General features: G+C 42.1%; 1 protein-coding gene across 1 annotated transcript in view; it reads left to right on the forward strand.

The window, feature by feature from the left end:
• The window catches only part of tmtc2a (transmembrane O-mannosyltransferase targeting cadherins 2a), a 54,698-nt gene that overhangs the window by 14,695 nt on the left and 25,005 nt on the right, over window positions 1-14,998 (forward strand). The window contains exon 2 of the mRNA XM_080051205.1: window positions 10,661-11,249. Coding sequence (XP_079907331.1) covers window positions 10,661-11,249 — 589 coding nt within the window. The remainder of the gene's footprint in view (window positions 1-10,660; window positions 11,250-14,998) is intronic.

Below are 14,998 nucleotides of genomic sequence, written 5' to 3' on the forward strand. Positions count from 1 at the left end.
GAAAAGTAACGGCCCTGTTGCTCACTTATATTGTAATTTAAGTTGTAAAACTGGCAGGCAGCTAATTAAGATCACAGTAAAACAGCATAACTCTGCATAAATTCCTGTAGAAGCAACAATGTTGTATCTGCAGCAGCGAACTGAGATACAGCAACATCTGTCTGGCATCTTAAATCATATCCCCAAGCCTTCATGCCGTGATTTATGTATTGTTTGGCTGAGTCGGAGAACAGCACTCAACACAGTGTGCATTTTTAATCAAGCATCACATGTATCACTGTGGATGCAGGCGTCTCCGAGAGACCACCCTAATTACCCCGTCCACAGTCAGACAGTGTAATCAACCGTTGAGACCGTACTGGAAGCATAATTTGGACGGGCTGATTGGCTGCCCATTTGTTTTCTTGTAACATGCTGGTGGCTGTTTTCTGGTTGGATCCCACTGGTGGGTTGGATTGATGGATGGGGAGATTTAATGTTGGCCACTGTTTTACTGATAAGAGCACAGTGTGTAGGGGAAGCCAAGGATTTCAGAAACAATTATAAAACTGCATTGCTCCTGGACATTGGCTCTTTTAAATAAGGCTCCGTGAATGCTGTTGGGCACAGAACCATATGAGTAGTTTTTAAAATACCCTGTGTGAAATTGTATTTTAAATCTTACTGGATTCACATTTTACAAGATATTTTTTGGCATTTTATACTTTATTCGATAGTGTAGAGACAGTGACATGCAGAGAACGACCGCGTGCTGGAATCGAACCCGGTTCCGCTGCTGGCCGAGGCCCATGGGGGGGACGCCCTACCAACTGAGCTAAGGGCGCCCCTTGGATTCACACATTTAAATTTTTTTGTAAAGAACAAATATAATTTGTTAAAATATGCTTTAACATGCTGCTATTCCCGATCGGCAATTGTACAGTATGTTGCCTGTGAAAACTCAATTCACTACACAGCTTGTTTTTAAAGGGTTTGAGTTTTGTCCCCCTCAAACCCAAATCCAGTCTTCCCTTTCATTGGGTCTTCTATATGTATGTCTTGTGGGAGAGCAAAGCATTAGTTTTATTAGCCATTGATTTCCCATAGCCTTTCCCCCTAGAGAGGCAGAGGATTCATCATGGCCTTTTATTGACGCCATCACTCGGGGAACCCTGCGGTGGGCCCGGCCGCTTTTTTAGCTGAGGTGGCAGTTGTGGCATTGTTGTCAGACCACCTCTGTTTTGTGCGCCCAAGCTTATAGGAAGTGATCAATCAATCACTTAGATGGAGATAAAGACTTGGTCAATCCACCTGCTGAAAAATAGATGAGGGGGTCCCACTCTTACTGATTGGGTTCATAATGTGCTAACCACTTGTAATGTAGTGTATTGAATAATGTTTTTATGAGCCATATTCATCTTATAATACAATGTCTGTGAAGGATAAAGGCCTACGTTGAGCTTTACGTCAGTGGACTTTTTTTACACACTATAAAGCATTAAAACCAATTTATTTTAATTTTGTGTGGAGCTAAGCTAGCTGTGTGTCCCTGCTTTCAGTCCTTTAAAGCTAAGCTAATCGCCTCCTGGCTTTTGCTTCATACAAGTGTTTAAATTTGCTTTGAAAGTTAAGGTTAGCTTTTCTTTGTTGAAACATCAAGGCAGACTCTCCCTGAACCTGACTAGCTGAACAAATGCAAAATATTGTGCTGTTCTTTTTGTTTGTTTTTTTGCTCTTTCCATTACCATTCCTGCAATGTTGGCAATTTTAAGTATTCGATTAATTTGAATCATGCTTATTTGTAGATCGGCAACATCTTTGCTGCTACTTTTCCGGACTAATTTCCGGAAACATAGGTTGTTTGGCATTCACAAAAATGTGCATAATTATTACTCATTCATCAATCATTATATATTTTCAAGTCAAGGTCAATTTAAGTACAAGGAGGTTGACCCTGGCCTATTTTGGAGTTAGCTGCTCTGCTAATCAGGAAACTGGCTTCACGAGGGACATGAAAGCGAGTCCTTGGCCTGACAAAAGGGAGACAGACAACTTCCTGACGCTTTTAGCTAAGACTGTTTCAGCCTCTTTGAAGCTAGGAGCCCCCCCCCCCCGGAAGAAATCTGTTTCTCCTGATTGGCTGCTTGGACAGACAGGGGGATGTAGGGGAGGCTTTATCTAAATCAGGTGTGAGTTGACTGTTGGGCCAGCCCGATGATGAAGCTCAAACAGCTGGTCTTCAGTAATGAGGATTAAATATCAAGAAGTGCTTTCTGTTTGATTACACCAATCAAATTCATGAATACTTCTTTGACTTAGTTGGACTTGGGCCAAATATTGATGAGTGTGTTTTATCAAGTTGAATAACATCATTTTGCTGTATTTTTCCTTTTTGGATAATTGTTATTTATATGTGCATAAGGTAGTAAGCATGCCACAATTTGTCAATGTGCATAAAGTAACTTATTGACCAGATAATGTGTCTGCATTCCATGGTTGTAAACAAATACAAATGTTTTTTTAAGATAAACACATCACACAGATAGTAGTTTATCATTAACCCTATACTGTGTCTATGCAAGAATGAATATTATGCAAGTGTGTGTAAATGCACTTTTATTTTGTATTACATGCCATGTAAATTGATGATGTGGTCACATGAGGTCATCGCATTAGTGTTTTCATCAGGAATGCTGGGGGTCAGATAGTCCTGTTCTTTGAAATGTTTTTGCAAGTTTTGTAAATTTGCCAGAGGAGGGAAAGGTCATCTAGCTTCATACAGTAAACACTTAGCGAACACTCGATCAACAAGCATTTACAAACACACAGTAAACACACATCCACTGAATGGATCTATGAGCAACAAATACGATAACTTCACAAATATTACCCTTTGTACCCTGTGTTAGCTGCAGCTGTTTAGTATGAAGAAATAGCACACACACATTTCTAGAGTTTTTTGTTCTTTTAATTACTGCATGGACAGTTCTAAAAGTAATTTAACAGCATTTTTATTCCACCAAACTTCTGGCTGGTTATTCTGCAACCTTGGGAAAAAGTGCTAGGAGCTACAACATGGGCTATTTTTAACAATAAAAAGATGATCCAGTGAACTGAGCAGGAGAATAAAAAAATGTAGGTTAGTGCCTTGAATACAAAGTACGTTTCATCTTCTGTGTCTCAAGTTTATTTTTAGTATACTGGCCATTAAAAAAAAAAGTTTTTTTTCCATCTTTCAACGTCATCAGTGCCCAGCCGTGCTGAACACCATTCAGCAGCAGTTTATCACTGTTCTCACATTTCAAATGAGGGAAAGCTTGGCATAAAATAATCTGCCAATGAATGTCAGAGTTCGCTTTACGCACCAGGAAAGGGAAGAGCCTCAGCAAAGGCATAACTCTCTCGCAAGTAGGCCACTGGCACTATGACAGAGAATTTTTATGAATGCTATCTGGACATTTATGCAATTTTCCTCCCCTTCCAAATTCGTGCCAGTTTGGCGTCGGACAGAGTGTGGGAAAGTAGCTGTGCCGCTTCTGGTCGTGGGTATTGTTCTGCCAGTGGTGGTGTTGACGTATGATGTTTGAATTACAGCCTTAACGCTTACTTCCTGACCTTTCAGCCTACAGATATGCAAACTAAACAGATACAAGGAGTTGATAAAACAGGGAAATAGTGTATTAACTTATGTATTGTTTGTGCCTGTAGCACAAACCATTTAGATTCAAATAGGAAATGTTTTGTTATTTAAAGTAGAATATGGATGCAGACAGAGTTGTACTGTCCTCACCACAACATCTTACTCTTTCATCGTCACCGTCTACTCACTGCCTGCACCTCGTACTGTGGCAACAATCTGACAGGATTAGAGTAGTTGATAATTAGCCAATGAATGAATCACTCAGGGCCAGCCAGCAAGCGCAATGGCTTTACGCCTGATCGTCCAACCTTGCAGTGTGATGGATGGGTATGTACCTCGAGAGTAATAATTACAAAAAGAAGAAAAAAATTAAAAAGACCAGTTCACCATCTCCACATGTTCGGTTACCTCATGCGGTGCAGGACAATACCCTTCCCCGCTGGAGTGACCATTGAGGTGAAATTTATGGGACTTTTTATCCTCAACCAGCTGTGGCGTTCGCTGGGAATGAGGCCATAGACAGTGTTTTCCAACTGGTTTGCCAACTGCTGCACTGCATGGAATCGGGACATTATCATATAGATTACATATGGTTTCACTATTTGTCATGTGGAGCGTTGAGCGCGCGCACACACAGACACACACACAGACACACTTTTAATAAGATCGCTCGTTGACCCCGACCTCCGTGCATGTCTCTGAAACTCCATGCACTCTATGATCACTTTCTAATCCTATTAGCATTGGATTAACATGGAGGTGATCTGGACCCTGACACCCACCCTCTCACCCAGACATACACTCTCTCTCCATCTTTCCTTAATACACTGACCCCTTATCCCACTGCTATTGCATGTGAAACAGAATCTGGATGAAGAGGAAATCAATAATGCAACTAGAGACTTGCCTTCCAATGCAAATTGTTTTGAGGACTCCGAAAATAAACTTGATGTCTAAATCAATTCATTCGATCTCATTGTCGGTAAATTATCAAGCATTGCTTCCCGACTTAATCAGGGCGAGACATTGGAAGCATAATTTATGCTCAGATTAGCAGGGATGAACCAGAAAAACAGAGACAATGTACAGATGGTTGGCTTTAAATGACTTATTTAAATGCATTCTCCATTGTGTTTCTGTATTTGACTAAAGTGCCTGTTTGTAGTCCTGGGACAATAGGGCCGCAAAACAGTTATTGCTGCTATAAAGACACAGGAAAGCAGCAAATCTTCAGCCTGGAGAAGCTGAAACCAACAAACAATTTGTTGTTCTCGCTAGAGAAATGGACGTTTTTTTGTAGGCCTATTATTTTTGCAGCATGCCGTACCCACTACATGATGCTGTTTTAGGCTTCCTCCAGGGAAAAATAAACAATTGTGAGAGAAATGAAAATGATGAAATCCATGGGCTGCAGTAAACGAAATAAAGAAAAACGATTGCACTGTATTGCATTGACTTCCTTTTATTATTTATTAATTGACAGTTGGACAAAACATTTGGGAGGATAGCGAGAGCAGTGATCAAAGGTACCTCAAAGGATTCAAACCAGGGAAATTGCCGTCAATGTACGCGGTCATCAGGATGCATTTGAGCTCTGTTTGGGAACTAATTTGCATATTAATGTGTTTACTTAAAAAAAGGCTGCAGTTTTGTAATCACACAATGGCTCCACCTCAACACATTTTCCACTCTTCTGCTGTGAATGTGATATGAATTTGTTTTGTCCCCTCAGTATGGAGGCTTTAAGAAAATACTTTATCTTAGAGTCTTCTAATCATCTGCGTTCTCGTTACTCCTGCACGTAGCCAGCAGCATCAGTGGTTGTGTCTACTTCAGTGGTGCGCCAGCACAAGATTAGCATTGTGTGAGTAGACCAGTCTGCTGCTGCTCTCGGGTCTTGGTGTTTAATTAGCACTCGGTTTGCTCAGTAAGGAGATGGAAATGTAATACATACTGGCCGGATGAGGGTTATTGGAAAGGGATAGGGTACAAAAGCAGACCAGAAACAGAAAGATGAAACAATAAAATTAGCAGAAAGGAAGAAAGTAAAGGTGACAAATTCGGGGAATAAAATGGAGGACATGAACAAAATTATGTTAATTTCAGAAATACTATATATTAAAAGGTAGAGTCAGCGATTCTGGAGCATGCGTGTTGTCAAAATCACTTCTGTGTCAAATTCAGTGAGTATCTCCTCACCATCCGCTACATGTTCGTACTGAACGCTGATCCAGCATTTTATTTCAGCACACATACAGTACGGACAGGTAGAGGATCATGACAAGATTTTCACTGATTTTGACAAAAAGTGTTTTGGTCAACAATCGTTCTCCAGAATCACTGACTCCGCCTTTCAGATAAAAGAATGGATGGAGGCTGGGGATGGACTAGAAAGAAAGACCATGTGAAAGCAATAAGGTAAGAGTGTGATGATAACCATGAAATAAAGATTCAGGCCAGTATTCATTAACATTATGTTTCATGATGTTCCATGATGATTGGCTAATCCATCTCATAACTGCCGTCAGGGAGCAGGAGGATGCATCTGCTGCGAAAGGTTGTAATTCAGCCCGTCATGATAACTTTGAGCGATGGTCGGTCTAAACTGCAGATGTGTATTGAGAGTGGAGCAGGTCGGCTCGCGTACATGCTGCAGACTGACAGGCTGGAACAAACCCCAAATATTTAAAATAGTCTCAAGTGCAGTGTTGTTGCAATGCAGTTGATATTGCTTCTCTGTTGCACACCAAAAATGTGTGTTTGTTCATCTGTAAACGTTATTTTTCATAGGATGCATTCTGACACAAGTGATAAGGTAAATAACCTTACGCATTTTTGTAAAGAGGAAAGGAGGATTTTGATTTTAAAGAGTAAAATTCAATTCAAATGCAGACTATTTTGACACCTTGTTGTAGGGTGTTTGAGAGCGTTATGAGATATATTCTAGAGGATATTACCCGCTAGGGCTGCATTATTGCCGCATGAATTTCCACAATAAATATGTTGTTCATATTGGTCAGGAATACTTGTTTAGACTTGCCCATACATCCTTCATGTTGTTAATGGGCCTGCTTGAATGATTAGGGTTAGGGGTAGGAGGCATGTTGGGACATATATTTACATAATCTATGTATACAGTAGCTTTGTGAATGCATGTGTACTAGGTGGCGCTTTTGACCAATAGTAGCTTTATGGTGCAAAATGCTAGCACTTTAATTTTTACTGAGACAAACACGTAGGTCAATGGGACGATCCCAGCACTGGTTTGACAGTTGCTTGTGATAACGCAACGTAGCAATCCTCCAACAAAGGCAGGTCAGACATGTGTCTAGTTATTGATGATACAAATGTTCTATGTATATATATATATATATATATATAGGTGAAAGCATAGGTGCATTTTCATGCATTGTGGGAAAAAGACTAAATGTAAACATAACTTTTAAACCTTTTAATACTACAAATATTTTAAAGTAGGAAACTCTGAAGGCATGTTCTACTTTAGGTAGCCATTTGAAACACCTGCTAATAACCTTATTAACAGTATGTTGTGGTGGCTGGTTGAAAATACCCTTAAGTTACACCACTGACGAGTCAAAAATCTGCATTGTTTTCCCTTTGTGCTAAACATAGAAACGGAAAAAATGCAATCAAAAGAACGTCTTGACAGATTTGGGTGTGCCAACTCTTTATATAGTTGCTGGAAGATCTGCCGGCAGATTTTTCTCCACCTTAGCTGTCATCTTCAATATGAAAGAAACCCTTTTTAACTTATCTTCCTCCCTTTGTTCACATCTCCTCCTTTGTGACTGATGTAGTATAATAATGAATAATGGCTTTTGCTTGGATTCACATTAATAAGTGCACGGACAATTTCCTGTCAGTCCCTTTTGTATATTTTACTCCTGGCCCTATAAGAGGCCTAGTGTGGGTCTGTCGGCAGCCCACAGAACACGTAAAAAAGCAAATCATGGTGGTGAGATCACTGTTGTGGAGGTGGTGGAGGGCCTCATTTACATATTGAAAAGACACATACCCAAACACTGAAAGACAGCCAATTTTCTCTTTGGTTAAAAGCAGTAGACAGGTGAAAGAAGACCTCACCCCATTACAAAATGGACCTCAAGCAACAACAAAAAATCCCTCCCTCATGTCTCTATTCAGCCTCTGATGGAAATCCCTCTGAGCCCCCCCCAACACACACACACCCCAAAAAGAGAGAAGAAAACTGAAAGGACCAAACCCGTCCTGTACTTTGAGGATTGTGAATAGAGTGCCTCGCAGCCTGCCTGCATGCCCCACATACGGTGGCTGAATACAAAAGACCCCCCTCTGTAAGAGCAATCACTACGGGAGACCACTCTATCTGCACTGCTGCAGCGACAGCTCTCAATGAAGCCGTCGCACCCTCTCATACATGTGCACATACTCACAAAAACAGGAACCTTCGCATATAGCTACTTATTCCTTTAGTCCTCAAACAAACACACACACACACACACTAGTACACCAGTACTTTCGACCCATTCCCAAAAGACCTCACTAATGCATTCTTTTCATCCTTCAATGCCGGGCAGGAACAGGGGAGGGAGATGAGTGGCCGTCGCTTCATTTGAATATTTAAATTATTTATCACCATGGAGTATTGAGATCCAAGCCGTGCCAAGGGACACAAGGAAACCGGGCGAGGGTGAATTCAGCCATGTTTACATTTGATTGTGTCTTATAGGGAGAAGAGAGCTGAACAAAAACATGGCCATGATCACAGATTGCTGTAATTTACAGCATCAATAAAACCCTCAATGCCGATAATCATTAAGTTTCAATGTACGTTTAGTTATACTGTATATATCCATATAGTCCTCCCACCATAATATCACACCCCACACTGCACTGGGATTGAAAAACAGTTCATAAATAATAGCTCACTGTGGAACTACTGTAGAAAAGGAAAGCCGTTTGTAAACTGAATGATGTAATGCACCGGGTCCTCGGATATTAATCGGACAAGGGAGAGTTGGCTAGATGCGACTCAGAGCATGAGAAACACACACACTTGCCCCGCGGAGGAGAACAATCCTGGGAAATGGTGGAATTTATTACAGCTCACGCGACGACAGGGCTGTAAACTTGAAAGCGGAAAAACTATTCCAGTTTGGATTAACACTTTGAGCAATTCACACTTTGACACCCAATTTCTCATCTATGGTGCATTTCTTTTTTCTCCCCCCCTCATAGTCAATGTTTCCGTTCTACCTTGCCTGGTCTAGTGCTTGGTGGCAGTTTGATCTCTCTCTCTCTCCCCCCTCTTCATTATTCACTCAGTACTTTACAGTTACAATCTCTAGACAAAGGAAGTTTTTGGCTGACCCCCTGTCACACAGTGACGGCGCTAATCGCAATCAGGGCCTGGGGGAACAAAAGTTTGCCATTAGACCAGTCAGTGTGAATCACATCTTGCAAGTACAAGTTTATGTTAAGTTTTCGTTTTTAGCATTATGCAAATTCAGTATGTGGCTTGGATCGAATCAGCATGTGTTGAGTTGGGAGGACAGGATAAAGTGTTATCACTGTGGTTGTAATTAGCATGTCAGCAGCTGTCTGTTAATGTACCAGATAGGGAAAACACCTTCCGACCACTTCCCTTTCTCTAATTTTTTTCTTGTTTGTTAGTTTTTCTTCCTTCCACCTGCTTCCTTCAGGTTGCGTAGTTGGAAAAAAAATTTGCTCAGTTGTAATTTATTATTGAAAACAAGTGTGTAATACTGTTTATATGCCAGCATTATTGTTATTCAAAACATTTTTATTATATATTTGTAATCTTGCATGGGATTTTCCTTCTCAGCTCTGAGCCGATGTAACTTCCATTCATCATTTTGAATCCCCATGGTGTACCTCATTTGTTGCAGTCTATGAGTTTACATGAATGCAGCTCGAGTCCCCCAGTAATGATCTACTAATTAGTAGAATCCACAGCAGCTTCAGGGGTGTGAAACCCCACCTGTACTTGTGTGTGTGTGTGTGTGTGTGTGTGGGGGGGGGGGGGGGGTACCTGTGACATATGTACATGCTGTGTGTGTGTGTGTGTGTGGGAGGCAGATAGAGCAACAGCGCACACATCTGTGTATTTAATCCCACTCTCTGTGGCCTGTTTATTACATTTGGCGTCCTCAGTTCATTTGTCTATGACATTTTACTCATGTGGTTTATCTGCATATGGGAAACATATTATTCCAAATAAGACGAAGCACGCAGCATGTGTGTGCTTTTTTAAGCTATCCAAACAGAAAAGTATTTAGAGGAAACAATTTGTTCATACCTAGATGCTAACAATGTCATTAATATATCACAAAATAACAGTTTTATTTTTCTCTTAACTCACACCTTAACAATGCATCAACAACACAACATGTAAACCTAAGAACTTAATGAATGATACTATATACAAAAATGTCAAGTGAATCAGTAGAAAATATTAAAAATATGTTTTTTTAAAATACATTTGAATAAAAAACGTATTAAAGGTTCAGTAAGCGGAATGGTCAGTTTAGCTAACTTCCTGTCAGTGACTGCAGTTAGTCCCCTGCCTCTTCCCCACGTCACCACATAAGCGAAATATCTAGCATAATCTCAGATCCGTAAGTGTGATAAAACATGATAAAAACCATCAAAACAGTAATTGGGAAGGATTTTTATCTGCTCCGCCATTGTAGGCGCATACACATTCACCCATCTGTCGCTCTGCAAATGCACCGTCAGTGAGACGGTTGCCGTTTTGTAGTGTTCTCTCTTCTGATTGGTTATCAGTAGTGGGATCCCCGAAAAGTTTATTTGTGGATTACATGCTGAGCAGGTGACAAGAGAGATCGGCTTTAAGAAACGCGCACACTATATAAGTGATCACTGAATAAAGAGCGGTTTAACACTTGTATTAACATAAATAAATCGTTTACTTCACCTTTTAAAGTAATCACTATGTTCTATAGTCACAATTTTATCTGACGAGCTCATTATAACAATAGATTTCTTCTGCTCCTTTAGCCGAGCCATCAAGACCAACCAGGACCTCCTCACTGAGACTCCTTGGACCAACGTGCTGTATGACGACTTCTGGGGCACGCTGCTCACCCACAGCGGCAGCCACAAGTCCTTCCGTCCGCTCTGCACCCTCTCCTTCCGCCTCAACTATGCCCTGCACGGCCTGCATCCCTGGGGCTTCCACCTGCTCAACGTGGCCCTACACTCACTGGTCACCGCCCTCTTCACTGCCTTCAGTCGCCCGCTCCTCGGCGGCGGGCCCTGGAGCCTGCTCGCCGGCCTTCTCTTCGCCTCTCATCCGATTCACACTGAAGCGGTGGCCGGTGTGGTCGGGAGGGCGGACGTTGGCGCCGCATTGTTTTTCTTGCTGTCTCTCCTCTGCTACATGAGACACTGCGGACTTCGTGGGGACCGACATGAGACTGGGGGTTGTTGCTGTTGGGCCTGGTTGCTGGGCAGCCTGTGTTGTGCAGCGGCCAGTATGCTTTGGAAGGAGCAAGGGGTGACGGTGCTGGCCGTGTCAGCTGTGTACGACCTCTTTGTGTTCCAGAGGCTCCGCTTTCGCCAGGCTCTTCTGCTCCTGCTTGGAAAGGTAAATGAATGGAATGCCAAGTGGGACTATGATGCGTTCACTGGCTCCTGTCTTGAGTCTCTACATTTCCAGTTTCCTCTACCTTCTGTCCGAGGCAAATCTCCTCGAGCCAGTTGCTAATGCTCCCTGTATGGTGTTTGGGTTTGGAAAGTGTGTTTGTGTGTGTGTGTGTGTATGCGTGTGGCTTGCTTTTTGCTTTTCATTAGGAGTGTAATTGGGAAAACTGTTTGCCGGTGCGCAGTCGGGGCATGAAAAGAAAGCTATTCTCATTTGTCATCCGCTAAACAGGAAGAAACTAAATGCAGAGGGGAAGTTTTAGTTTGCTGCAGTAAATAGACCCACAGTCACGCAAGGACATTTTAGATTAGGATCAGTGCCTCATTGTGCGTGTCTGTGTATGTTTGTGTTAAAAAAAGAAAAAGTATATAAAAATAGCAGTTGCACAGGAAACGCTATTTCATCAATTGAAGGTGACAAAAGGTACGCGAAAAAAACAATAACACATCCTACTCGGTATGATGATTTGGTCCACTTAACGGGCAATCTGTCCACACACAGACACACACACACAGACACCATGCTTCCTCTGTAGGTCACCAAACTCAGGTTTTCCGAGGAGGACAACCTTGACGCGAGTGACTCATTTGATAATGGGACTCAGCGATCGACTGGAAAACCTCCTCTCACAGGCACTCCACATTGGATTAGAGAAACTGCTCCTTAGCCAACATGATGGCCCTCGTAAAATGCAAAATGCACAGTAATAAAAAGTCCCCTTGGGTTTAGTGAGCAAGGACGGTGTGGCTCTCAGTGGTGTGTATGTCTCTTTTTATAGCCGTTTGTTCTTGAGGAAACATCTAAAAATACCTGTTTGTTTCCCTATGTCCTCGTATTACACAACAAATGTCCTATGGAACTTTATGTTGTATGCAAAACTCCCAGCCCATTGCAGACTTGTGAATGACTGTCCTATTTACACAGCCTTACCATATTGTGTGGAGTTTTAGCGTACCGGTGGGGTAATTTCTCCAGTAGTAGTTTCTGGCAGAAGGATAACCCACAATTGTTATTAGAGGACCTGTGGTGAATGAGCCCACAGAGATCAGAGAAAGGGACTTATGATGGTTTCTCGTCCTGGTGCCCGACAGTAGTGAAGCCTGTGTGTGTGTGTGTGTGTGCGTGTGCGTGTGTGTGTGTGTGCGCACGTCTGTGCTAGATTTTGGCAGACGCAAAACAACAGCTGTCTTTCAAATTGTACCCAGTCATCTTTTTAAACTACTAAATCATGTTGGAGCAGCTACACAGCAGGTAAAAGGATATAACTCATTCGTAGATGATGAGGATAGAGGAATCTATAATCATAAATGCCAACCAGAGACAAGAAAACGGAGGGAAATAACAAAACGATGCAATCACAAACCATGACTTTTCTTTGAATCCCAATGTTTTATTCTTTTTTCCAACATAGTTTGGTTAGAACAATTCTATCCCACTCTGTCAGAGTATAATAAATTATTCATTGGCTTGGTCCACGTTTCCTTTGAAACTATATCAGGTTTGGATCTCACCAAACGTAGGATTCACATGTTTTTTATGGCAACTCCATTCAACAAAAAAATTAATTCACTGACAACAAATTCATGTAAAAAGGATGTATTTGTTGGCTATGATTGGTCATTTGAGTTTGTATAGTATTATAAAGCTTACAGTTTTTTTTGCACTGTATAAACAAAGGAAGATACAAAAAGATTGGCTTTTCAATGGTAAATTGAAATGAAATTGGTTTGCCCCTGTAAAGCACTTTGAGTGGCCTTGTGTCTGAATTGTGCTATATAAATAAACTTGCCTTGCCTTGCCTAGTTTAGGGACCATATTTTTCTCCTCCTGCCAATTTTTATTCTAAACCTGAAACTTAAAAAAGATCAAATAAAATTTGAGACATTTCAAGCTGTCTAAAAATGCAGTATTTGTTCAGACTGTATCATCCAGCGTTCCTCTTTTTTCCTTTCAGCGTTTGTGAACACAGCCGAAACAGAGCCTGGGAAATGAAACCGCCGCCTGAAATGCATCAAGCACTGTCTGTTGTCTGTTGCATTATGGCCAGAAATATTTCATCACCTTCAGTGCTTGTCAAAGGCCGTTATGAAAAATCCAATTTCCCTGTGTGTTTATCACTCATGGAAGCAGTCATATCAACAGTAGCCTCCGCCTCTCTGCCCAGACACAATAGCCCTGGCCGAGATCCCCGTGCCAGCCCGCCAGCGGCAGCACATCTGGCTCGTTTATCACTTTGGCAATGCCCTCCTCTGTTGCCCCGGCCACGGTTATCTCGGCAGGGAGCTCGTTATGTGCTGAGGCCGGCCACGGGGGCAATCGTTTCCCCGATTATGAGCCAGACGTCTTGCGACGCATGGGAACACAAAAGGGAGTGGCATATCGAGAGGGAAACCATGCTCTCATTTCCTTTCCTTTATCTGTTCTAGGTTTTTCTCACCTACTGTTGCCCTCAAAGCACTTTGGGAACAGACAACTCTGCTTCTCAAATATCATATTCTGCTGCAGAGGGTACAGGCAGTGGCCATTGAGTCGGATGGTCGGCAGAGAGGTTTCTTGGTGGACAACAATGCAGCATGTGGAATTTTCTATTCAGTTCAAAAAAGGTCCCATTTCTTCAACAATGGGGCAAAAGATTCAACCCCCCTAAACATAACATTACCTGACCGCTTCATCACAGCAGCCACAAACAACAGGGAAATGCAAGTCAGCTGCAATGTAGGAGAGGAGGCAGGTGCGCTTCATCCAGCACTCCATTTCTCATCCTATTACCTCCCTAATCAGACTGAGATTAAGTCTAAAATGAGACAAGGTAGGACGGAGAGGGAGAGTTAGGAAGTGATAGATGGAGACAAAGGAAGGTGTGGTGTTAGCACTGCAGCCTATTGGGAAGGCAGAATGCATGCCAGGATCATAAGAATATAATGTCTTTGTCCGTTATGCTCTCAGATTGTGAATGGCTTAAAGAGGACCTATGATGCTTTTTGACTTTTATGACCTATAAACGTTGTTATGATGATTCATAGTCATGCTTAACCATACTAAATTATCAAATAATGACTTACATGCATTTCGACGTATTCCCTGCTGACCGTCTGGGGTGTCTGTGCAGAGCACTAAACACTATTCTAGCCAGTCGAGAAGTCACGTCTTCAAAGCGGTCTACCCTTTCATAATTCGTGACGTCGCATAAAACTTCGTGAAGTCACCACGCGGATGTTTCCATGTATGGTAATGCTGTCACTTCCCTGTTCGCGTCTGCCTCGCGTCTGCCTCGCGCCCTTATAGGTCCATGCTCGCGCTTCCCGCCACTGAAAGTGTTCCGGAAGGAAGGTAACCAATCACAACGGAGTGGGGTTTGCAGGAGGGGGGGGGAGGGTAGCGGAGATGGCCGATGCACAGGCGGAGGGAGCGGAGATTGCCGAAGCACACACACTCAAGTGTTGACAGGATGTGCTGGATCGCCAAAATAAGAGAAAGAGCTTCCCGAAAATCTACATAGTTTTTTGTGATGTGATTCGTGTCAGGTTGCTCTATAGCAGTGTAAAACAAGAAATTAAGACCAGAAAAGTAGTATAATAGGTCCTCTTTAAACAAACCCCCAGCTATTTACCAAGTATGTGATGAATGACAGCTTGTTTCTCAATGCAAATTAGATTTGGGGTTTAAAATGTTTGACTCTAAGGACATGGGAG

This window comes from Ammodytes marinus (genome assembly GCF_949987685.1).
Source record: "Ammodytes marinus genome assembly, chromosome: 22".
NCBI classification, from domain to species: domain Eukaryota; kingdom Metazoa; phylum Chordata; class Actinopteri; order Uranoscopiformes; family Ammodytidae; genus Ammodytes; species Ammodytes marinus.